At 57.2% G+C, this 25,489-nt stretch overlaps 1 protein-coding gene across 1 annotated transcript in view; it reads left to right on the forward strand.

The window, feature by feature from the left end:
• Positions 1-7,818: 7,818 nt before the first annotated feature.
• DSCAML1 (DS cell adhesion molecule like 1) overlaps positions 7,819-25,489 on the forward strand; it is a 99,078-nt gene continuing 81,407 nt past the window's right edge. Inside the window, exons 1-3 of the mRNA XM_058819076.1 lie at positions 7,819-7,864; positions 16,387-16,704; positions 19,771-19,917. Coding sequence (XP_058675059.1) covers positions 7,822-7,864; positions 16,387-16,704; positions 19,771-19,917 — 508 coding nt within the window. The 5' untranslated portion in view covers positions 7,819-7,821. The remainder of the gene's footprint in view (positions 7,865-16,386; positions 16,705-19,770; positions 19,918-25,489) is intronic.

Below are 25,489 nucleotides of genomic sequence, written 5' to 3' on the forward strand. Positions count from 1 at the left end.
ATACAAAGTGAAACCCCAACTGTAAAAACCTTTTTTTGCATCATTCGGAATATTGAAGGGCTGAGAGAATAGGAAAAACCCACAAATGCAAAGACACCAAATATGTTTTAAACGTCATTTTGGCTGCAGCATATAAATAACAAGAATTACTGAAATTCAGCAAAATGACAGCTGCTTATTTGCAGCAAATGGAATGCAGAAATATATGCATTTGACTCCTCCCCTGAAAACACCATCAGCCTTTTTAAGAGCTTTTAGTAAGTAGTCGTACATAATCCTAATAATAATATTTCACCTTGCCTTTCTTCTCTGTTCAGTCCCATCTCATTACTTTGTTATTATGTGTTACTGAACATTTGTCAGTCTGGGGAAGGTTTGGATGAGGAACCCCAGCTCAGGGGTGTCCTCCCCTCACCTGAAGGCACTGTGCTTGTTCAGGTGTGCAAGGGGCTGCCCACAGTGACCCCGAGCATCCCAGCACAGCCGGGATGGAGAAACCACCTCTGGGGTTGGTGTGGGCTTCGATGGAGGTCAGACATTGACAGAAAAATAGGATTAGCTGGGGGAAGGTTATTAGGCAAAATCCATGCAATTTGTCTAATCTGAGGTGCTTATTTAAAACAGTAAGGAGATTATTTTGGAGCATAATTTTGACTTGACAGTGGCCCACTAATAAAGACTCGTTACAGCTTTGCACAGCTCAAGCAGAACAGGAGTCCTTCAACCAAGGAAGAAAATGGTTAATGGTTAAACTCCATCCATCTTAGAGGTGTTTGTGCAACTAAACGATCCTGAGATTCTATGCAAAGTGCCTGTTTAAGAGCACTGAAGGGTTTGGTCACATCGGAACTGCCCTGGCCGTGCCTCACTGGGTCCGGTGGGGCTGTGTCCCCCAAAAGCAGCAGCTGAGGGTCCCAGCAGGCGGGAAAGCAGCAGGGTGTGAGGTGAGCCCATCCTCATCCAGGTCCCGCAGCCCTGAGCCCAGGGCTCCCCTCCTGCCCAGCCCTTCCCTCCCCGGGACCCCGCAGACAGAACCCCCGTGGCTCCGGGGCCGGGGATTAGGGAGGGAAAAGCCGTGTCTGGAGCTCTGTCTGGGCACCAGATGGCATTAATGGCATTATTCTGCACGGCTTGGGGGCTTGCGGACAGCCACGTGTGCCCGCACCTGCACGGCCCCACGCCCCAGCTGCGCATGGGGTGTGAGGTTTCTGGGACGAGGTGAGAGGTGAGAATTTGACTCCGTGTTTTCAGAAGGCTGATTTATTATTTTGTGAGATATTACATTATACATACATATATATATATATATATAATTTTATAATTTATAATATAATATATATAACATATAACATATAATATATATTTATATACTTTTATAATGAAATATTATATTATATTATATTATATTATATTATATTATATTATATTATATTATATTATATTATATTATATTATATCATACTATATCATACTATATCATATTATATCATATTATATCATACTATATCATATCATATTCTAAAACTATATTAAAGAACGATAAAGGATATATCACAAGGTTAAACAAGAATGATAATGAAAACTCGTGCCTGACGCCTCAGAGTCCGACACAGCTGATGGTGATTGGTCACTAATTAGAAACAATTCACATGGAACCGATCAAAGATGCACCTGTTGGTAAACCATTTCCAGACCACATTCCCAAGCAATCAGATCATTCTTTTTTTCATTTTTTTCTGAGACCTCTCAGCTCCCCAGGAGAAGATCCGGGACAAAGAGGATTTTTCAGGAAATATTATGGGGACGCTGAGAGGGGACAGGGCAGCACCCAAACCCGCGGGCAAGGACAGCCCCCAGCCCTTTCCCTGTGCTCCTCGGTGAGGAGGTGTTGGCCTTCTCCCCTGAACCAGGCAATCCCGGGGGATTTCTCTCACAGCCCCTTGAGCCATTAATCTGCTCAGAGCAAATCTTTTTCTGCGGCACAAAGGGGATTGGGTAAATAATACAGTGGGCAACTGGAGTGCCCTTTTCCTCTGGGAAGGCTTCCAGAGGCAAGCAGCTTCCCCTTGGAGCTGGTTATTTATTCCCTGTTTGCTTCACCAGGCAAGGATGGACAGGTAGGAGGCAGAGGGGCTCTGGCTGGCTGTGGCCTGTGCTCATCCCTGACTGGGAGTGAGGAGATGAGGCAGCACAGAGCAGCCGGGGAGGAGCTGCCAGCCCTGCCCGCGGTGCCAGGGACGCGTTTCGCCCATGAGGAAGCACAAATGCAAAATGTCTCCTCGTTAGTTTAAAGAGGAGAGCGGCAAATGGTGACTCAGGGAGCCAGAGAGGAGCACTGGAGAGAGGAGAGATGGGCTGGGCTGGCGGGCAGCCAGACACATGCCTTGGGCTCGCTCTGCTCTGCTCTGCTCCCGAAAAGGCAGCGCATCCAGCAGCAGCACCTCTGCAAGGGCAGCAGCGCTGGAATTACCCTCCAGGCCCAGGAAATGGCAATACTGACCCAGGAAAGGGCATTATAGCCCCAGAAAATGGCATTACTGGCCCAGGAAATGGCATTCCAGCCGCAGGGGATGGCATTATAGGCCCAGAAAAAAGGCATTACTGCCCCTGGAAATGGCATTCCAGCCCCAGGGAATGGCATTACTGGCCCAGGGAATGGCATTTCAGCCCCTGGAAATGGCATTATAGCCCCTGGAAATGGCATTACTGCCCCAGGGAATGGCATTTCAGCCCCTGGAAATGGCATTCCAGCCCCAGGGAATGGCATTACTGGCCCAGGAAATGGCATTATAGCCCCAAGGAATGGCATTTCAGCCCCTGATAATGGCATTTCAGCCCCAGGAAATGGCATTATAGCCCCAAGGAATGGCATTCCAGCCCCAGGGAATGGCATTACTGCCCCAGGGAATGGCATTCCAGCCCCAGGGAATGGCATTACTGCCCCAGGGAATGGCATTCCAGCCCCAGGAAATGGTACTCCAGCCCCAGGAAATGCAATTCCAGCTCCCATTTCCATGTCACAAGTCCCCCAAAGAGGAGGCGATTGGGACTATCTCCTCAAGGCAGCCCCGGATGGGCAGGCCGGCTCCTCCCGGTGGGATTTGCAGTGGGATGCACAGCAGGACGTGCCTGGAAGCACCGGCGGGTCCCCATGACCCCAGCCCGTGTCTCAGGATCGTGCCTTGCAATCGCAGAGGTTGGAAAACCCCTCTAAGACCATCCAAGTCCATTAACCAACGCTGCCAGCACTAAAGCAGAGGTTTAGTGGTCCCCAGAGGTCACATCTGTACACATCTGTCTCCTAAATCCCTGCTTTAAATCCCTCCACGGCTGTCCTGGGCAGGCTGTTTAGCCCCTGGAGCTTGGTAAAACCGTGCAAAGCCCCTGAAGGTGGCTCTGAGGACCCGGACCCCGCTCTGCTCCCCGCTCCCCTCGAACCCCCGGCCCCGTTCCCCCTGCCCCGGTCCCGCTCAGCCGCGGAGAGCAGCGACACTAGAGGGAACCAAACCCCAGCTTCTCGCCGGGAAAGAGCCGTTCCTGGGGAAGCCTTGGGAGCATCCCGGCTGCCCGGCGAGGATTCGGGCACGGGGAACGCGGGAGAACAGAGCCGCAGGATGGTTTGGGCAGGAGTTTTGAACTGCTCCCCGTTTTAGTGCCATTGTCTGCTCACAGCCTCGAGTGCCAGGGTTCCTTTATGGGAACGCAGCTGTTCTGCAGTGCACACACAAAGGGCTCAAGCAGGATGTCATTTTTGGGTACACTGACCTGCTGGCACCTGTTTGTGCAGGGGTTTTACTGAGGCACAGCCCCTGATCACTTTCAGGGCGTTTGTCCTCCCTCCACTCCATGTGGCATCCACCTGTCCCCTCTGCCACCGGGGAAACTGAGGCACTGGGGGCAGCCACAGCCCGGTGGGGTCCTTCCCCCCTCAGCATCCACACCGGGCCAGCCTTGGGGTTGGGAAGGAGAGGCACGGTGTTGCAGAACAGGTTCTGCTGGAAGGAATCCTACCCAGGCATGCCCAGCGCTCTTCCACACAGGTGTACCCAATAATCAGCTGAACCCCATCCTGCAATTACCCCACACCTGCTCACTGGTTCCTGGTGGGGCTGGGCTGGCACCGGGGCTGTGCAGGACGCAGCTCTTTGTCCCCGAGGGTTGGGGTGTCCGGTGAGGGGTCACAGCGGGCTGGCCCTGCCCGGAGAGGGGCTGCGAGGGTAAGTTGGGACGCGTGGGAAGCGCTTTGTGCCAATCGGCTCCAGACAGATAAGTAGCCCTGTTGTTTTAATGAGCGCTTCCTGCGGGGATTTGTCTGCGAGGGCGGCCGAGGGCGCGGGGCTGGGGCCGGCGGGAGGTGCGGTGTGCCCGGGCCGGGGGGATGCGGGATGCGGCAGGTGGGATGTGCCCAGACCGGGAGGATGTGGGTAAGGTGTGCCCAGATCGGAGGGATGCAGGATGTGGGAGATGGGATGTGCCCGGCCCGAGGGATGCGGGATTCGGGGGCTGGCCCCGGGGGCTGTGCCCACCTTCCTCTTGGCCGTTCCCCTCTGTGTGCCCGCACGGAGAGTGGGTTTTCCGAGTATTAGTGGAAGAATTGCCTTTAGGGGGAAATACCTCACTGGCTAACAGGGACACTGCTGTAACCCCCAGAGCTCTGGGGCAGCCTGGAGCTGGGTGTAACTCTGCCCAGAGGCACAAGAAATGCCTGCCAAGCGGGAGATTGAAGGGGGGATGTTTCCAGAGGGCTGCAGGATGCCCTGTGACCTCAGGAGAGGCAGCAGGACCCCTCTGTGTAATTCCTGCCGTGCTGAAGGAAGGGTCCCTCCTCCCAGGGCCTGCTGGGCTCAGAGCTGTGCGTGGGCACGCGTTGCCATCATTTCTCCTGTGTCTCATGCAGAGTTTGGGAATGAATTCCTCAGCGGGAGCTTCACCTTTGAACCGTGCAGCTGGGCGGGCTGCTGGCTCTGCAGGCTGCCTGCGAGCAGGGCAGTGGTACGGGGAGCCTGGGACGCGCTTCTCCTCGCCAGCCACTGCTGGCCTGGCTGCCTGCGAGCCGCCTGCGCTGCCCAAATAATTACCCTGGAGATTTCCTGCCTTTCCTCATCACACCACACGAAGCACACGCTGCGGCTCTGCCTGCTAGCAGGACACCAGCTTTGTGGGCAAAGGCGACACACAAACGCTTCCTGCGCACACCAAACATGGGGCTGTGGGCAGGCTGCTGTCCCCAAAGGGTGGCTGGGCCAGAGCTGAGCCCCAGGTGTGGGCTGGCAGGAGCTCCTGCTCCGGAGCTCTGGCTGCCTGCCCAGTGCTGCCAGCCCTGCACGTGTGCCTGGCTCAGTGAGCTGGCACAGGGCCTGGGCTGAGCCATCCATGGAGGAGCAAACAGGGCCAGAGAGAGCAGCACAGGCAGCCCAAGGACTCACCAGGGCTGCCCCAATGTGAGTCAGGCTAAGTGCTCACCCTGTAAGCCTCAGGTTTGCACTCTGGTGCTGCTCCCAGCTGCTGTCCTGGAGGAAGGAGCCCATGGTGGGGCAGGTCAGGGTGCTGGGTTGGTCCTCTGAGCTGGCCATGGTGAGGAAGCTCACGAGAGCTGCCTGAGCAGCCACGGGAGCTAAAAATGAGCAGCGTTTACTCCCCCTGCTCACATGGCTCACACAGAGATGTGGGGCCCCGTGGGTGCTGTGCCAGCAGGTGCCCTGCCAGCCCACGCTCCCCCGTTCATTCACTCCCGAGTGTAGGAGGGCACCAATCCCACCTGAGGCCGAGGCGCTGGGTGCTGGTTTGCAAAGTGCTGTGGCAGGTTCCAGGCTGGCAGCTCCCTGTGAGCAGGCTGGGCCGGGCTGCGCTGCCATCCTGCAGCAGCTGCCGGGGAGAGAAGGGGGCAGATGCCTGGCATGTGCCTGGGGCTCCCCAGAGCCCGGGCTCTGCCGCTTGCCTGGGTATGGGCCTGCATACCAATTTCCCTGCCAAGCACCAGCGAACATCTGCACGGCCACGTAGGTGGCGATGCAAACGCACCTCGGCTCCTGGCGGGCGTGTGGGCACCGCGTGTGCATCAGCTGCTGCCTCGCTGCCCAGGGGTGCCAGCGTGGGGCTGGCACGTGCCTGCGTGGGAGGGCTGTGACACCCACGAGCCGCTGAGGTGGCCTGGGAACGGGCTGGGGAGGGGGTGGTGACGGCGCTGCCGAGCTTGGCAGCACCATGGAGGAAGGGGAAGCGCATCCTTGGGGAGGAGGAGGAGGAGGAGGAGGAGGGACGGCTGTGGTGTGGCAGCCCGGGCACGGTGTTTGCCCCTGTTTCTGCTGCTGGCACTGATCAGGTGGCAGCGGCCTCACTGTGCTCATCACTAAGGTGACAGCAGGGAGGGGACAGGGGACACGGGCTGGGCATGGAGGACCCTGTGTCCTGGCAGCTTCTCCGTGTCCTTTGGCCACATCTCCACTCTGAAATGGGAACTCCCACCCATGGGTACCCTCTCGGTGAGCTCTTCAGGGGATTCTAGGTGTGAATGCTTGCAGTGAGTCCACGAGGGCTGGAAATGGCCACGGAGCTGTTGTTTTCCCAATTTCCGTGACGATAGTTGCGTTTTCAATTAAATCTAAACAGCGCTTTTTAAAAAATCTGAACGTAATGTTTTTCCTGCTGGTTGTTTTGTTTGAAATCTCAATGCTTTAATCTTTCTTTCTGTTTATTTTCCAACAAATTGGGCTTGTAAAGGCTGTTTTGGAAAGCAAAGAAAACCTGCTATAATCACTCCAAGAAAAGACACTCTGAATGCTCTAACGGTCCAGACAAATTGGCTTTGGTGTGACTAAGTCTTGGGGAGTACAAGCTCCGGCTTGAGCTAAGCCTTGGATAAACACACCCCAAAGTAAAGCATTAGCTGGTATTTGTTTGTTATTTGCTGGCTGGAGGGATGAATGTGTAATGAATCTGCTGGCCCTGTCTTGCTTGTGTCCCCTCTCCTGGGAGCAGCACGGGCTGCTGGAGCCCTGCTCACCCACCCTCAGAAATGTCCAAAGCCACGCTGGACAGGGCTTGGAGCAACCTGAAAGGTGTCCCTGTGGTCTGAAGGTCCCTTCCGACCCAAACCGCTGTATTGTTTTTGTCCTCTGGGTGCTGGATGAGCATACAGGAGGCTCGGGGAGCAGGAAGGGTGTCCCGAGTGTCCCAGCCACGCTGCTCACCTGCAGCCCAGGCCAGGACAGGGCACACCTGGGGCAGGGCACAGGTCTCACCTGGGGCAGGGCTGCAGGGCACGGGGCACAGGGCTCAGGGCTCACCTGGGGCAGGGCTGCAGGGCACACCTGGGGCAGGGCACAGGTCTCACCTGGGGCAGGGCTACAGGGCACACCTGGAGCAGGTCTGCAGGGCACAGGGCTCACCTGGAGCAGGGCTGCATTGCACAGGGCTCACCTGGAGCAGGTCTGCAGGGCACAGGGCTCACCCGGGGCAGGGCTGCAGGGCACAGGGCTCACCTGTGCCGCTTTGTGGAGATGGGGCAGCGCCAACCGGGGCTGGCGGCCCGGGGACTGGGGCGAGCACAGCTCGGGGGCTCTGCCAGCCCTGGCGCACGCCGAGGAGGAGGAGGAGGAAGGGGCTCGGCCGGCGGGGGCCGCGGCCGCCCCCAGCCCTGCGCGGCGCGGGGGGGCGGGCGCGGGCGGGAGCCCGGCCCACGGGCGGGAGCGGAGCGGGGCGGAGCGGGAGCGGCGCTGGGCACCTCAGCCGGGCTGGCAGCGGCGGCAGGAGCGCGGCACGCCGGGGCACCGCACCTCCGCAATTGCGCCGCAGCCCGGGGCCAGAGCTGCTCTGTATGGCATGTGGCTGGTAACTTTTCTCCTGCTGTACTCTTTGCCGAAAGGTACGTGCGGACCGCGGCGGGGGTCCCCGGCGGCGGCACCGGGCGGGTGGCACCGGCTGCTCCCTCCCCGGGGCTCTCGGTGCTCCGATTCTCGGTCCCGCATCTCTCGGTGCGCCCTCCCCGGCGTCCCGGGGCTCTCGGTGCGCCCTCCCCGGGGTCCCCGGGCGCTCGGTGAGAGGTCCCGGGGCTGTTGCTTCGCCTCCCTGAGCTCTCGGTGCGCCCTCCCCGGGGTTCCGCGCCTCTCGGTGCCGCGCTCTCGCTGCGCCCTCCCCGAGTGCCCGGGATTGTCGGTGCGCTCTCCGGGAGCGCTCGGCCCGGACGGCGCCGTGGGGAGGGGGGCTCGGAGCGCGGAGCGGGGCTCGGGGTGCGGAGCGATGCCGGTCGGTACCGGCGGGGCTCGGAGCACGGAGCGGGGCCGGTCGGTACCGGAGCTGCCCGGGGCTCGGAGCGCGGGGCTCGGAGCGCGGAACGGAGCCGGTCGGTACCGGCGCTGTGCGGGGCTCGGGGTGCGGAGCGATGCCGGTCGGTACCGGCGGGGCTCGGAGCGCAGAACGGGGCCGGTCGGTGCCGGAGCATCCCGGAGCGGCGCCGCGGCGCAGCCCCCAAGGAGGCGGTGGCAGCCGCGGCCGGGACCCCGCACCGACGGGCGCAGCATCCCCCGGCGGGGCCTCGGCGGGACCGAGCGCTCCGCGTCTCCCGAGCGCTCCTCAGTCTGATCCCGTCGGCAGGAGAAACCCAGCCGTGCCTTAAAATTCGCATCCTTCCCCCTAGGAATGCTGTGTGAAGTGTAACCCAACGGTTTGACATCAATCAGATTACAGATAAATCATAAATGTGGGGGGGGATGGGGATGGGGAGAACCGTGGAATAAGCGTGTCAAGGAGACACACGCTGGAAGATTACGGATTAATTTGAAGTTGGGCATTAAGTGGATGCTGCCCATATCCAGCAAGGTGATACTCTAAGCGAGTCTCTGCTCTAGATGCAATTAAAGAGAGGCAGGAGCTGCGTGGAGCACGGGCACTTAAATCCCACTGCGTTTGTTACAACAATCGATCCGTGTTACATAAAGGAATTGCCCATTTCCGGATCTGCGGGAATTTTTAATTATGTTTCTGTAATAAATTACCTCTTTGCCCACGACCCGACCTGCGGATGCGGGTGCTGGAAGCGCCCACCTCTTGGAAAATTGTCTGTTCGGAGGATGTAAAATGACATTTGCCCTAATTATCGTCTCTGACATTTGAGAACAGCGAGGGGGAAATTTTAGGAAATGAGGAAAGTGAAAGAAAGGGGACGGAGCTGCCTCTTTGCATGAGACCTCTCTCGCTGCCCATTACCCCGTTAGCTGAATGTTAATCCAATGAAAAATATTTACTGAGCTTTAATAGGGCACCCTCTCCAGTTGTGCGGTGATGATCAATTATTCCATCAATTATTAATTATGGAATAGCTGCTTTATTCGAGCTGGGGTGAAGCTGCTTTTGGGAGCTTTCCCCAAAATCGCTATTGTGCTTCAGATCTGCTGAGCTGAACGTGCCAGCGTCTGCTTTGCTTACATTTGCATTTTTTACTGTGCTAAAAGGAAAAAACAAACCTGGAAACAAATAACCATCGAGGATGCCATGATTCCTTTCGACCCCCAGTAGTCAAAATAATAAAGAGCTGCACTGGTTTATTGCTTTTTGCATCTTTTTAGCCCCAGCTTCTTGGAAAAGGGATCTCTTCCCACAGAGCTATCTCTTCGGAGAGGAGCAAATTAAAAGCCTCCATTAGCACAACTCCTCGTGGCCTCATTTTACATTTTATTTCTTAAAAAAAAAAAAAAATTTAAAAAAGGAGAAATCTTCAGCATTGAACAGTCCTGGTGATGCAAAGTGTTAACGTGAAGCGGTTCCAGAGAGAGGACAGCAATACAATGGAAGTTTCATTAGAATAATAGGATAAAAAAAAATGAATTGCTTAATGCATGATAAACCTTTCAGATACTTAATATTTCTGGGCATCGAAGCGCATCCTTTTAACGTGCTCCTGCTGTAGAACAAGAGCTCAAGTAGAAACCGAAAGCAGATAAACATTTGATCCGAGGGACCCCTGAAGTTTAGAAATCCCTTGATGGACTGTAGCTGCTTATTTCTGCCCCTGTTTATGGAATAAACAGAAATGGGTGCTTGGTGAGCGGAGAGTTGAGCAGCGAGATGCTCTGGCAGGCAGAGGGGAGGCGAGTGGTGTGATGGGGAGCGGACTGGCCACAACTGCGAGGCTGGGAGCCAGGGAAGCGTCTCCCTGCGTGATGTTGCTGGATGGCTCTGCCGCCTGATTTATATTGGCATTATATTTACATGATGTTCCCGCGCTGGGCGCAGCGAACGGTGCAGCTCGCGGCTTCTAATCTCTCCCATCTCGGCCCCCCAGTGTGGCACAGCGCTCGTTTGTCTCTGAAATGAAACATGGAAACCTCATTAAATGCACGGAGGAGAAGCCTGCAGTGCTCAGCTCCTCGCCGTGCCCGGCGCTTGTTTATCCTGCCAAAATTTCCCAGCACCAGGAGCCGCCGTGGCAGCTCGCCCAGAGCCGTCACCTGGCGTGGGCTTTGGGCAGCTCCTGCCCTGGCACGGGCAGCGGGTAAAGGCACCCTGGCGCTCCTGGGTGTTCGTCCTCTGCAGGAGGAGGCTGTGCCTCGTGTGAGGGGCGAGTGCCAGGGGTGTGCTGTGGAACGGCCCTTGTGGGGCTGGGGGCTGCCTGGGAGCTTGGGGCACGCCTCGGGGCAGCTGTGGCTCCAGGATCTCAGTGTTGGGGTGCCAGGATCTGTGCCCGTGTGCCCGTGTGCCAGGGGATGGATGAGCAGCGCTCCATCCTTGTCTGGAGCAGCTGGCGAGCCGAGGGCGACGATGGAGCTGGGAGTCTTTGTGGCTTTGTGGAATCCTGACATGGCAGCAGGCGAGGCTGAGCCGCGCCTCGGGTGGCACGGAGGCATCCCAGAGCCAAGCAGGCAGCAGCCATACGGTGCCACTTCCATGGTGGCACCAGGCAGGAAGGCGCTGGGTCACCGCAGCCGATGCCACGCTGCCGTTCGGGGAGGATGTGCAGGGGCAGCGCGGGGTGCAGGGCGTTCCTTGCCTCTGGAATCTCGGCCATAGCCAGCTCTTGGTCTTTACATAACCACGGTTTGGGAGTCACCCTCTCCCTGCTCATGCATCCCGCAGAAATATCCCCCAGCGGGCGCAGGCTGCCGCCATCATCCGCCAGCAGAGCCCTACCCAAGGCACAGGAATTCCATTTCCAGCTCCTGCTGCTCCCAGCTGCTCCGGGAAGGGCTGCAGCAGCGGCTCCTGGCCCTGACAGGGGAGCCAGCACGGCTTGGAGGGCACGGGGAGGAGGTGAGGAGATGGCAGGGCTTGCTCAGATGTGTTCTCTGTTGGCTGCCTGGTGACAATGCTGCTCTCCACCTTGCAAAGCCACTGAGTGGGTTGTGGCCGTGGGAGCACGGCCTGGCCACTGTGGAGGGAGCCAAGGCCAGGTGTGTGTGGCCTCTGCTGTGTCCCCTTGCCCACCCCTCATGCTCGCTCCTTTGACCTCCCTGGGGACACGGGGCTGTCCCTCTGGCTGGGCAATGTCACCAGATGTCCCCTTGGCACCTCAGGCGTTGTGTCAGCATCGCCAAGGCGTGGAGGTGGCCCTGGAAAGGGAGGGCTCGTTCCTCACCTGTGTCCCCTTGGCTCGTTCCTCACACCCAGGCTGGGGACTCGGGAGGTGGGTCAGGGCTGGAGGATGTCCAGCTCTGGGCCAGCCCTGTGTGGATGGTGTGGTGGGTCTGGTGCCTCTCAGGAGCAGCCAGGGGAGGTTCTGGAAGCAGGAATCTGGCCAGGAGAGCTTTTTATCCCAGGCAAGGGTTACAGCCTCAGCCTGGGTGCTGGCGTAATCGCTGGAGGTGGTTCAGGCCCTAATTTCCATGCAGATGCATTAAGGAGCAGGCGCTTGGAGCACGTTTGAGCTGTGCCCTTACCCACAGAGGACCAGAGGCAGGCTCTCCTTTGCTCCCTCTCTGCTTTGTCACCTCGGGAAGGACCATGGTGCTCAATCCAGAGGGGCTGTGCCACCACGGTGGGACTCTGTGGTGGCCAAATAGCAGTGCCAGGGCAGGGAGGATGCTGTGGCAGGTACCTGATGTGTGCTGGGCACCAGCTGAATGCCCCAGGCCCTGCTTGGCATTTCCTGACACCATTTCCACCCACCTGAGCCGGTCCCTGAGTTCAGGAGTCACAGCTTTACCCCTCTGGGCTGGTACACAGTGGGGAGGTGACATCCAGGGAGGATGTGCTGCTCTCCCAGGCATCTCTGAGCTCTCTTTAGAAGGGACCAGCCTCGGTGCTTCCCTCCTCATCCTTCCAGGAGCTTGGCAGTGCCACTTCCTGCTCCATCAACCCCAAGGTCACTCCCTTGGTTGGCACAAAGGCTGTGAAGGTGTCCTGGGGATGAGGGCTTGGAGGGAGCTCGTTTGGGGAGGCTCCTCCAGCGTTCCCTGCATGCAGGGAGGGTGTGATGGAACTTCTGCCCTCTCCTCAGCACGGAGGGACCATCAGGACTCACAGGCAGGGTCAGATGGAATCTCTGCCCTCTCCTCAGCACGGAGGGACCACCAGGACTCGCCACCCACCTGCAATTCCCAGCACGGTGCGTGCCAGGCTTGGGTTCGCCCTCTCCTTGAGCAGGGCAGGTGTCAACCACCCTTAATGAGGATAATGAATGAGCTGCGAGGTGGCCATTAGCCTGCTGCTCTCCTCAGCATCCCTGCAGCCCGGCTTGGTCCCTGCTGGTCCCTTTGGAGTCCCACGGGTGGGGTTTATCCGGGGGTGAGCCTGGCAGGTCCTCACCAGCCTTGCAGCAGGGCTGGGGTCACCACCAGGATCAGAAAACTGCAGCCAGTGGGGTTATGAGAGCTCCAGCTCAGTGCCTGCCCAGGGGATGGCACAAACCCCCCCAAACACCAATTCTCCAGCATTTCCCCGGCTCTGTCAGGTTTGCACCCAGCTACGGCACCGTGCTCAGCACAAACCCCCCAAAACCATCAGTTCTTCAGCATTTCTCTGGCTCTGTCAGGTTTGCACCCAGCTAAAGCACCGTGCTCAGCTCTGAGGGGTTTGGGTGGGCTCAGGCTGGCTGGGTGCTGCCAGCACAGGTGATGGACGTGCACAGAGAGCAGGAAAAGCCTCTTATCTCGGGAGGAAGAGCCCTGGCTGGCACAGAGCCCATCCTTGTCTGAGGCTGCTCCTAAATCTGCTTCTTAGACAAGGACAGGCTCTTCTGGGAGGTTTTGTGCAGGACAAAAAACCTCACCCTAACCCTAACCTGCACCTTTTCAGGCAGGACACACACCTGCAGAGATGGTCCTGGGGACAGTTTGTGGCCCCTCTCTGGAGCAAGCAGGTGCTTGCAGAGCTTTGCTGTGTCACTGAAGGTGCTGGAGCTCGGGAAGTCCAGCCATCAAAATGACTTGCTTCTCCCAGCTCGAATGGAGATATTAATATTTCAATAGCTCTGGGTTGTAATTTACCACAATTTAGGAAGATTGAGCTCTGATAACTTAAAGCACCTGCCTTTCAGAGTGTCCAGCCCTGCGCTGGGCTCGGTGCAGCTCCCAGCTGGAGCCAGGCTGGGCTCCAGGCTGCCTTCCCAGCAGAATCTGTTCCAGCTCAGTTCTCCCAGCCTCCTCCCTTCAGGTTCATGTGAATTAATGCCCTCGATATGTAGGTTAGGGTCAGCACATCTGACCAGATGTGAGCAGTGATTTCTGGTTTAAAAATATTGCTGTGCTATTTCTAAATTTTTAATCTCTCCCAGTGATTTGGAGACAGTTTTATGAAACATGGAATTAAGATGGTGCTCAATGCTAAATGGTAAAGGAGATTATGAGGATTTAACTCTATACGTCTGTCACATAACTATTGCCAATCCCATAACCTCCATTTTCTATTAAAAATCCCTTTCCCCCTTTGACCCAAAAAAGCTTTATGGGTAATCTGAATTTCTCTGTTTATGAGGTATTTTTCCACTCTTTGCCCCGGCCCCTCACCCATCCAGCTCTGAGCCCTCCTGGTGCTGCTGAGGATGAAGACGTTTTCCTGGCAGGAATCGTCTTCTGGGTGCTCCAGGAGCCTTCCCAAGCTGTACTGTGGGATTTGGGGGGAGATCCTGGATGGAGCACAGGGCACAGCTGGCCGTCCTTGGTCCAAAGCCAGGCTGAAGGTGGCTTCTGCTGTGCCCTGGCTCCAGCCATCTTCTGCTCAGCTCAGGCTCAGCCACAAATAGCTCAGTGCTGCTCGTGTAGCCTTTGTTTCCCTTCCTCTGCCTGCAAATGTGCGCCTCTTTCCCTTTCATGTATTTGGGAGAAGCACCGCGCTGCTGGCGTGAAGGGAAATGCTGATTCATGACGACAAACCAGCCTGGAGATGTCACAAAATGACATCTGCAGGGCCCAGCGGTGGCCCCGTGGCTCTGCAAAGGCTCGACTGGAGCTCTGCTCCTCTGTCCGTCCGTCTTTGGCACTCGCCAGCCAGGGAGGGAAAAACAAACGGCTTTGTCTCCTTGCACCCGCGTGTGGACACGGGGAATCCGCGCGTGGGGACACAAGGAGATGATTCTGTGACCTCCAAATTGGTTGTTGTGTGGTGGCACAGCTGGACCTCGCTACCAGCTACATCCATTCTGTGGCACAGAGGGCTCTGAGCGGGCACAGGAGGAGCCCTGGTTGTTTATGGGGATGATGCTGTGCAGTGTGCACGGAGAGCCAGAGCGGGATGCTGAAAGAGGCACGAGGTTGTACATGCAGCTGGGAGAAGGATGGAGAAGGGCCGGGGCATCTCGGGGTGTCCCATCCTGAGCTGCTGAGGCTGCTGTGGATTGGGCTGGTGGTAGAGCTCCCAAGCAGGATGGGCACCTGGCAGGAGAAGGCTGGCACGGGGATGGAGCGAGCACGGACACTCAGCCAGCCCTTCAGTGTGGACACTCAGCCAGCCCCTCCTCGGGCAAGCAGAGCCTGGGTGTGCGGATGAGGCTTCTCCTTCTCCCCTGTGCTGCTCCCCTCCTCCCCAAGTTAAGGAATCGAGGTCAGGGAGGGTCCCCCGTGGCTCGTTCTGAACCGGGGCTGATCTGCTTATTGGCTCTGCGGCACCGCTCAGCCGCGCTATTAATACACCCGCCGAGGGCCCTTCCCAGATCCCTGTCCTTCCGCCCACTTGGAAAGAGTGCAGCTAAAAAAGGAAAGCGGATCTCAGTGACTGGGGGCCTCCTCTTCCTTATTTATAGCCAATTTCGCTGCCTTGGGCTGGGAGGGGGAGCTCGTGGTCCTGGAGAGTGGCAGGAGTTGGGGGCAGAGGTCCGTTCCCTACTCCCACGAAGGGAAGTGCTGTTCTACAGCAGTGTGAGCTGCTGCTGGGCATGCAGGTGGCCACGAGCTCTGCCTGGACTGTGCCCCTGAACCCACCTCAGCGCTCGTTTGGGTGCTGCAGGGGTGCCCAGGAGAAGCTCAGGCTGAGCAACGTGGCTCTGAGTTTCCCTGCCTGTGGCTGTGGGAGAGGGGAGCAGCTCTGACCCCCATTTTCCAGCCCTCTCTGGTTTGGGGGCAGTGGTGGGGTGGCAGGGGAGGTCTCTGCCCTGCCTGGCAGTGGTGTGCCCTGGCTGTGATGGCATTGCTGTGCTGTGCTGGGGGGTCACAGCATTGCCAGGGCTGGCAGCAGGAGCAGTGCTGGTGGCTGTGCTTGGCGTGCTGTCCCCGGGGCCCTGGGTGCTCAGAGCCAGCTGGGCACCCCTGGGGAAGCCTGGGGGCTGCCTGGGGTGCCCACCCTGCCTGCACAGCCTCTGGCTGTCCTGCCGAGGTGCCTGTGATCCCTGATCCGTGCTGGCAGCAGGAGCGCTGGCCTGTGAAGGTCCTGTGTGCTTCCAGCCGTGCATGGATGCTCTGCGCTGCCCTGCTCCGCACGCAGGGCTCAGGGGCTGGGCCGGGGGGTGTCTGAGCTGGGGAGGGGTCTCTGTGCTCAGAGGCTGTGCCGGGGGGTGTCTGGGCTGGGGAGGAGCCTCTCTGCTCAGAGGCTGTGCCGGGGGGTGTCTGGGCTGGGGAGGGGTCTGTGTGCTGGGGGATCTTTGTGCCAGGGGGGTCTCTGCACTGGGGAGGGGTCTCTGTGCCAGGGAGGTCTCTATGCCAGGGGAGGGGTCTCTGTGCTGGGGAGGGGTCTCTGTGCCAGGGGGTCTCTGTGCTGGGGGGGTCTTTGTGCCAGGGGTTCTCTGTACTAGAGGGTTCCCTACGCCAGAGGGGTCTCTGTGCCAGGGGGTTCTCTGTGCCAGGGAGGTTCTCTGTACCATGGAGCTCTCTGTGTTGGTGGGTTCTTTGTGCCAGGGGGTGTCTATGCCAGGGGAGGGGGTCTGTGGGCTAAGGAGGGTTCTCTGTGCCAGAGAGGTCTCTGTGCCACCAGCGCTGGCCATCCCCACAGTAACCCGTGCCCTTGCGGCCTCTGCTCTGCCCGCAGCACGCGCTGAAGATGTCGGAACCAGCCTCTACTTTGTGAACGACTCCCTGCAGCAGGTGACCTTCTCCAGCACAGTGGGGGTGGTGATCCCCTGCCCGGCAGCAGGGTCACCCAGCGCCGTCCTCCGCTGGTACCTGGCCACAGGTGACGACATCTACGATGTGCCCCACATCCGGCACGTCCATGCCAATGGGACTTTGCAGCTCTACCCCTTCTCGCCATCAGCCTTCAACAGCTTCATCCACGACAACGACTACTTCTGCACCGCGGAGAACTCGGCTGGCAAAATCAGGAGCCCCAACATCCGTGTTAAAGCAGGTGAGAGCTGCCTGTGGGCACCGGGCTGGGCACAAAGGGGTGGCTCCTCCCTGCTCTGCTCCATCGGGGGCACAGCCAGGGCTGCTGCCTTGGTTCCTGCAAAAGGATGGAGCAGGGAGAAGGGCAGAGCATGGGGTGGGATGTGCAGGGTGGGATGTGCAGGAGGGGATGTGCAGGGTGGGATGTGCAGCTCAGGTGGGATATGAAGGATGGGATGTTCAGGGTGGGATGTGCAGCTCAGGTGGGATGTGCAGCTCAGGTGGGATGTGCAGGATGGGATGTGCAGGATGGGATGTGCAGGATGTGATGTGCAGGGTGGGATGTGCAGCTCAGGTGGGATGTGCAGGATGGGATGTGCAGGATGGGATGTGCAGGATGGGATGTGCAGCTCAGGTGGGATGTGCAGGATGGGATGTGCAGGGTGGGATGTGCAGCTCAGGTGGGATGTGCGGTGGGGAGCAGGGCTGGGGCTGCAGGAGCAGCTGAAGGAGCAAAGTGCTTCACCTGCAGGGGATCACCTGTTCTCCTGGGGGCTCTGCTGGTGGGCTGTGCCCCCTGAGTGCAGCCAAGGTGCTGAGCCAGCACAGCCCAGTGTCTGGAGGTGTCTGGGCTGGTGGTACCCGGGCAGGCGCCCTTTGGCAGGGCACAGATGGGCACCGTGCCCTTGCCAGCCTGTCTGTGGACGTGGAACACGAGGAGGTGGATTGGAGGTGCCCAATGAGTGTCTGCAGAACGTGGTGTGGCTGCAGCCTGGTGGCAGGAGAGTTCCTCTCCCTCTGAACCGGGATTGTCTCGCCCAACCCCTTACCGAGGCTTTTCCCAGCTGTGGGAGGGGCTGGGCCACATCTGTCCGTGCTGGGGGCCCCCTCAGTGTCCCACAGCCTGGTTCCCACTCAGCCTCAGCTTGCCAAGGCTTATTAGGAACAAAAAAAATTTAAATAAATTTTAAAAAGGAGGAATATGGCAAAGAGCTGATTCCAAAAGCCATTATAGTAAATTATTGACCAGGTTGAGGAGGGCTAATAGCCCAGGAATGGCTTCATTATGTAACCTATTAAAAGTGGGGCTAGAAGAGGGAACGTGACAGAAGTGACTACAGTGTTTTTTATTTTAATACCTTGTACTGTGGAGTAAATTGGTATTAACCCCCTTCTGCAGAGTGAATTATTTACTAGCACTCTCGGGTTACCGATAAACCACAGCGTGGTGGAGGAGCAGATGGGGTGTAGTAAATGTGGAGCTGCTGCTCTCCTCGTGTGGGCACGGCAGGGCTGGCTCTGCTGGGATCACAGAGAGCTGCTCTGGGATCACAGAGAGAGAATCCTGGCTGGGATCACAGAGAGAGAATCCTGGCTGGGATCCATCCCCAGAGCTGCCCTGGGACCACAGAAAGGGAATTCTTGCTGGGATCCCTCAGAGCTGCTCTTGGATCACAGAGAGGGATCCTGGCTGGGGTAACAGAGAGGGATCCTGGCTGGGATCACAGAGAGGGATCCTGGCTCTCACCCCCTCCACCCAGGGCAGAATGAGCCCTGCTGCTGGGCTGGGAGCTCAGCCTCCCCCTCGTTAGCAGATGTGGGTGTCCAGTGGGGCCACCAGGGTGGCTCCAGCTCCCGGAGCTGCTCTGCCTTTTCTGGCAGGGGAAATGGCTGTGGAACATTCCCCAGCTGCTGCTGCTGCCTCCTGGCCATCCCACATCCCAGTCACTCTCCAGTGCTTCCTAATGGCAGCGCAGCGCAGGGAGCCAATTACAGCTGGAGAAAGCAAGCAATAAAATAAAACGCACTGGAAACTGAAATATGGAAATATTTCTGAAACTGAACTGAAAATATGAGGGGAAAAAAAATCTCTGGAAGTCTTGGGCAAGCTGTTGGCGAGCACATGGAGCAAATTTCTCCAGCCAGGGGAGAGGTTTAGGTGGGCTGGTTGTGGCTGTGTGTTCCCATCCTGGGGGTTATTCCTGCAGGCACGAGAAGCCTGGGGCTGGCACAGCTCAGGGATGCGGTGGGGCTGTCCGCAGCTGGGTGCTGGTGGTGGCAGGGAGCATTCAGAACGCTCCTGTGCTCCCTGCTGGCCTTTAAAGCCTGTGAATAAACCTCAGCTCCAGGTGATTAAGGAAGGTTTTGCCGGTTAATCTGCTTTGGCTCTGCAGCCCCTTTCCGTGGCACATCCCTGAGCAGGGACCCTGAAAGCCCAGAACCCAGGGTGGGGATGCTGCCACCCCCTCGCTGCTCTGTGAGGTGTGGGATGCAGTGTCCACAGGGACATCCCACCCGGGGAAAACACCTTCCTGCTTGGAAGGAGGGCTTTCCTTCCTGCTGGGGCTGCTGAGGGCTTTGCTGAGCTGCTCCTGCTCTGGCCAGCTGTCAGATGACAAAGTGAATGTGTACTTGTCATTGTGCCAATCGTCTCCATGTCCTACAGGGCACAATGTTTGTCACTGTAAAAAGAGAGCTGCCTTCAACGGCATTTTGTGCCTAAATTTCAGGGGTTTGTGGTGGCTGTGTTGCTGGGGTTGGTGGCATCTCTTTGTCTTGCTGGAGAGGGTGAGGAGGGTCCCTCTCACCCATGGGGGCTCCTGGAGCACTGCTGCTGGTCCAGGGAGCAGCACGGGGCTGTCAAAGGGATGTGCACCTCCCTGAGAAAGAGGACACATGCTGGGAACATGGAAAATTGTCGTTGCTTGCCTCAAATGTCCCTGCAGTGTCTTTAGGGGGGTCCCAGGCTCTGTGCCACGGGCTGTCCCTCCCAGGATGCATCTTCAGCATCCAGGGGTGAAATGCACATCACAACCACAAAATGTCATCGGTCCCCACGCTGAGTCTGGCACGCTCAGGTGACACTGGCGACAGTGGCAGGTGCCAGCAGCAGGACCTGGCCAGGTGTGCCTCTGTCCCACGGCCAGCAGAGGAGAATCCCCTCCTTCCATCCCCGGGAAGGTGCTGGGGAAGGAGGCAGCGTGCGGCTGGGTGGGTTGGTTTGTTTGGGAAACGTGGGATTCTAGCAAAAGGAAGTGTGTTTTCCTGCAGCACTGTCACGCTACCAACCATCTGCTCTCCCCCACAGTTTTCAGGGAGCCGTACACCGTTCGGGTGGAGGACCAAAGGTCGATGCGTGGAAACGTGGCTGTTTTCAAGTGCCTCATCCCCTCCTCAGTGCAGGAATACGTTAGCGTTGTGTCCTGGGAGAAAGACACCGTTTCTATCGTCCCAGGTAAGAGAGGAGCACCTGTTCTCTGGGAATCCGACCTGCTCTGCCATGGGGACGTTTGCTGTCGTGGAGGGTCTGGTTTCTGGAGGGTCTGGTGGTTTCTGGAGGGTCTGGTTTTTGGAGGGTCTGGTTTTTGGAGGGACTGGTTTTTGGAGGGACTGGTTTTTGGCTCATTGTCTGTGCCTGTGCTGCCCAGCAAAGGCTTTCAGGGGTGATTTGGCAGCTCCAGGCTGGGAAGTGCTGCTGGTGTGAGCACAGTGAGGTGCCCGGGCTCTGTGGGTGCTCTGGCCGTGTGTCCCTGGGGTGAGGGATGCTCAGTGTGGTTTTGGCAGCGCTCGTGCCCTGTCCTGGTCTCTGCAAGGTGTGTTGGGTACCTGGCACTGGCACCTGGATAACAGCACCTGCCCGTGCTGTGTGTCTGAGTGCTGCAGCCAGGGCTGCTGTTTGTCCTGTCACGATGATGCTCCAGTCAAAATTCCACCTTTTCTTGTCCCTTTTCACAACTGATTCGACCACAGGGAAAGGAACTCGGTCAAAACGCCGTCTCCTCCCTGTTCCCTGTGATGGAACCTGCTTGGCCAGCCTGTGCCATGTCCCTGCCTTGTGCTTGGGCCGTGTCCCACCCCGAGCTGCCTTCCCTGCGTGGGGAAGGGACAGCATCCCCCACCTAAGGGACTCTGCAGGCCCAGCTGGTTTTCCCTGGGTGTCTCTCTGTGATTTTTTGGCAGCTGTCCCTGCCTGGCTGTGGCAGGCTCAGGCCAGCTCCGTGTCCCCGTGCCCCGGGGTGACCTCGTGGCTCCTCCGCGGAGCCGCTGTCGATGCACACACAGCGTGTGGGAGCTGCTGCTGAAGCAATCAATACCTGCTTCCCCCGGGGCAGCCGCAGGGAATTAAAGGATTTGGCCCAAAGTGAGAGCTCTGCGCTTGATATTTGCTCACAGGTCAGAAAGTCTCAGTGCTGCTCCACATCTCAGTTCTGCCATCAGGAGCGGGGCTGGGGCTGCAGGAGCAGCTGAAGGAGCAAAGTGCTTCACCTGCAGGGGGGTGACCTGTTCTCCTGGGGGCTCTGCTGGTGGCTGTGCCCCCTGACAGCAGCCAAGGTGCTGACCCAGCTCAGCCCAGTGTCTGGAGGTGTCTGGGCTGGTGGTGCCCGGGCAGGCACCCAGGGCACAGATGGGCACCGTGCCCTTGCCAGCCTGTTGTGGATGTGGGAACACGAGGTGGATTTCTGTGTATGGGTGGCAATGAGGAGCTGGTGGTGCCCATGCCCTGGTGCGTTTTGGGCACTGCCGGCGATGCTCTGTGGGAACGCAAGGTGGGTTTCTGTGTGTGGGTGGCAATGAGGAGCTGGCAGTGCCCATCCCCTGGAGCGCTCTTGGCGCATTTTGGGCACTGCAGGTGATGCTGTGTGGGATCACGAGGTGGATTTCTGTGTGGAGTGTAGCAATGAGGAGGAGCTGGTGGTGCCCATCCCCTGGATGCGTTTTGGGCAGTGCAGGCGATGCTCTGTGGGAACACGAGGTGGGTTTCTGTGTGCTCATCCCTTGGGGTGCTCTTGGTGTGTTTTGGGCAGTGCAGGTGATGCTCTGCCCTCTGTGGGCACTGCCTGTGGTGAGTGGCACTCCAGGTCCATCAGCAGGACAGCCTGGGCTGATGTTTGCTCCGTGCTTTGGGATCCTTTGCTCCGTGGTTTGGGATCCTTTGCTCCGTGCTTTGGGATCCTTTTCTCCATGGTTTGGGATCCTTTGCTCCGTGATTTGGGATCCTTTGCTCCGTTATTTGGGATCCTTTGCTGCATGGTTTGGGATCCTTTGCTCTGTGTTTTGGGATCCTTTGCTCCGTTATTTGGGATCCTTTGCTCTGTGGTTTGGGATCCTTTGCTCCGTGATTTGGGATCCTTTGCTCCGTGCTTTGGGATCCTTTGCTCTGGGATTCTGAAGGATGGAGCCTACGTGGCCAGCACCCTCAGTGGTGGATTTGTCAACTGAGCATCCCTGCACTCGCATGATCCCAACCAGGCTTGCTCCCCAGTTTGCTGTGGCAGTGGATTTTTTAATATGATGATTTAATTAGGGTGGAACGATTTTAACATTCTAAAGCAATAATTACCCTAAAGACAGAACATATAAATTGTGTTACAGTGCAGAGTCAACACAAGCAAACATGTTTTGCCGTTGGATTACAAATATAGTATCTGCCTGAAGCTTTTTTTTTGTTGTTGCTGGTGTGTTAGAGCTAAAAGTGGCTTTGCTGTTACCAAAAATATGTTTTTCCCTGACCTCTGCTGAACCTCTGCGTCTGCCCTGATTCCGAGTGAGGAGGATGAGGGGAGGGGACGGGGTGGAGGTGAGGAGGGCTGGGATGTGCTGCTGAGCCCTGCTGCTCTCAGAGGTGGGTTCTGGGTGAGACTCTGGGTGTGCAAGGGCAGCAGCGCTGCACTCGAGCTCTGAGTGTGCTCACAGCTGCCTCTGCAACGGGCCAGACCTGCTGCTTTCCCCAAAACTTTGCTCTGGTGCTCCCTGTGGAAGGCTGGGCATCCTCCCAGCATGGGAGGAATGGTGCTGATGTGCAGAGCAGGGAAAATCTCCATCCACGCTTCTTGGTGGCACAAAGCTCTTTTAAGGTGACTATTGTAATAGGAAATGTGTTTTCTTCAACCAAACCAAGACACCTGCAGCTGAGAAACAGGGGCGCGAGTGTTTCCCCAGGGCTGCCCCTCTCTGCCTCCACATGTGGCTGAGGGGAAATTTTTGTGAGCTTTCTCGGGTTCTAGGGAGAAATTCTGCTCTGGCACAGGGTGCGCAGAGCAGCTGTGGCTGCCCCTGGATCCCTGGCAGGGTCCAAGGCCAGCTTGGAGCAGCCTGGGACAGTGGAAAGTGTCCCTGCCCATGGCACGGGGAGGAACAAGGTGGACTTTATAAAGTCTCTTATAACGCAAATTGTTCTTTGATTCAATATCTGAATAATCTTTTATTTTCCTTAATTGGGATCACAGGGCTCCCGACCTCTGACATTTTTTCAGCCAGACCTCATTGCTCTCTTGGTGGGTGCAGAACCTTTTGGCGGTGCCCTGCTGGTGAGATCCCAGCTGCAGAGCTATGCTCCTCCCTAGGGTGTGTGATGAGTTTTGCTGTTTGGTTAACTTGGCAACGCCGTAACAGACCCTGAAATCAAAGATAAACTCTTTATGGCAGGTTATCCCGCACGTAAATCATCATTAGCGCAGCTCATTTTTGTTTAGTGCCCACCTGACTCTGCTGCTGTGTGTTTAGAGAAGCCAAGGGTTGCGGGGAAATTACAGGCTGCTCAAAAACCCATTTGCCTCGCCGGTGCTCAGATCAGAATCAATCTTGCCTCGTGCTCCAGCCTTGCCACAGCCACAGGGCTCTGCTGCTGTGCCTGGGAGGGCAGCCCTGGTGACAGGGGGACGGTCACACCTCGGATCTGCTGCTCCTGGTGTGTGCTGGAGGGGCTGGATGGAGCCAGCAGCTGAGCAGGGAGTTTCACACCCCCCTCGCCCCTCTGCCATGGGCTGAGAGTGAGAAAATCCTGCTGCAAGCTGCTTCAGGACTCTGCGCTGTAAACAGCTCTTCTTTTGTGATTTTACTGTGATTTCCTGCGGCAGCGGTGGCAGTGTGGAGCCCAGGTGTGTGTGGGGGTGCCTGACCAGCTGCAGTTTGCAAACACAACGTGGGGAGCTCCTGGTGACCCCACAAAGTGGAGTTTGGGCAATCTCAGCCCTTCCTCAGCTGTTCAAGGTGCTCATTTGGGCACTGCTTGGCTTTTACAGCCCTCTGAGCATGCACGTGCCCGTGGACTCGCACCCAAACCATCCCCAGCTGGCTCGGGGATGTCACTGTGCCCAGTTTTGCCTTGTTTAGGGATGTCCCTGTGCCCAGCTTGGCCTTGCTGGGCACAAATGCCACCTCTGCAGTCTGTGCCAGTGGTGCACACAGCTCTGTGGCTGGTGAGGGCAGTGGGGCTTGGAGCAGTGAGCTTTACCAGCCTGGCAAACCCTGAGCTGAGCTGTTATTTGCTGCCTCAGTGCTGTGTACTCGGCAGGGGGAAAATCTAAATAGAGCACTTGTCAAGGTAGCAGCGTTTCTGAGGGTGCAGCTGCCTTTGTCACCAGCCTAACACAAATCCTCTGAGGGCTGTGCAGATGAGGATGTACTTAGTCACTGGTTATCCACAAAGCCTTTTCTCTGGAAAGCAAAACGTGAAGCTTGCCAGAAGGAAGGAGCTAAAAAAAAAAAAAAAAATTAAAAAAAAAATTGAGTTCTGTGAAGTTTTAGACGTGTTTTTGTGTGTGCTGTGGGCTGAGCCTTTCAGGAGTTTCCAAAATATCTCTGCCTGAGTGAACCTGTTTGTGGTGCTGCAGCTGTGAGCTGTGCCTGCCCTGTCTGTCCCAGGCTCAGATGTCCCCAGGGCTGGCTGGGGACACTTTCTGGGGTCCTGGAACTCCCCTGAGCAGCCCCTTGGTGGTTGGGCAGTGAAGGGGCAGCAGCTCCTCACGGTTCCATGGGGTCAATCCCCCCAAAATGTTCTCTGTGCTCTGCTGCACCTGGCCAGTGCTGCGCTGCTTTTCTCTGAGATTACAGAGGTGGAACTGCACAGAAACTCCAGTGTAATCCATCTCAGGGCTGCTGAGAATCCAGGATGAGGCAGGAGGCTGCATTTCTGGGGGTTCTGGGATTTATTTCTGGAATTTCTTGGATTTCTAGAATTTCTGAGATTTCTGGGGTTTCTGGGATTTCTGGGATTTCTGGGGTTTATTTCTGGGATGTATTTCTGGGGTTTATTTCTGAGGTTTCTGGGCACAGCATTCCCCCTGGGCGGGTGCTGCGTGCCCAGGGACACGGCGGGATGAGCCATGGGGATAATCCAGCATTGTCCTCGTGTCAATGGGCTCATTCTGGGGCACATCAGGCTCCTGTTCCTGGGGAGAAGCTGGGACAGAATAAACACTCCCTTGCCAGAACCTTTCCCTGTCAGGACCTTTCCCGTGTCAGAACCTTTCCCCTTTCAGAACCTTTCCCTGTCAGGACCTTTCCCATGTCAGAACCTTTCCCCTTTCAGAACCTTTCCCTGTGAGAACCTTTCCCCTCTCAGAACCTTTCCCTGTGAGAACCTTTCCCCTCTCAGAACCTTTCCCCTGTTGTCAGAACTTTTCTCCTGCCTGAACCTTTCCCGTGCCAGGACCTTTCCCCTGCCAGGACCTTTCCCCTGCCAGGACCTTTCCCCTGCCAGGACCTGTCCCCTGCCGGCCTGCAGATCTCCAAAGGTGGCCTGGCTTCTCCCCCACCCTTGCCACCCTCTCTGGCTGCGACATGTGCCCAGACCTGTTACAGAGGGAAGTAGCTCCAGGCGTTATTCTCACCAAGTGGGGTGAGATTCTGTCTGAAATCATTTCATCCTTCCCCAGAGACTTGGCGTGAATTTTATCTAATCGCCATGGCAACAGATAAAAAAAGGTGTGAGCACATCTCCTTTTGCTGTGATAATTCAGATTTATATATTCAGATCAGATTGGAGTTAGAGATTTTAAAAGGAGCAGATGCAGCAGAAGGTGTGA

This window comes from Ammospiza caudacuta, chromosome 23, assembly GCF_027887145.1.
Source record: "Ammospiza caudacuta isolate bAmmCau1 chromosome 23, bAmmCau1.pri, whole genome shotgun sequence".
Classification (NCBI taxonomy): Eukaryota; Metazoa; Chordata; class Aves; order Passeriformes; family Passerellidae; genus Ammospiza; species Ammospiza caudacuta.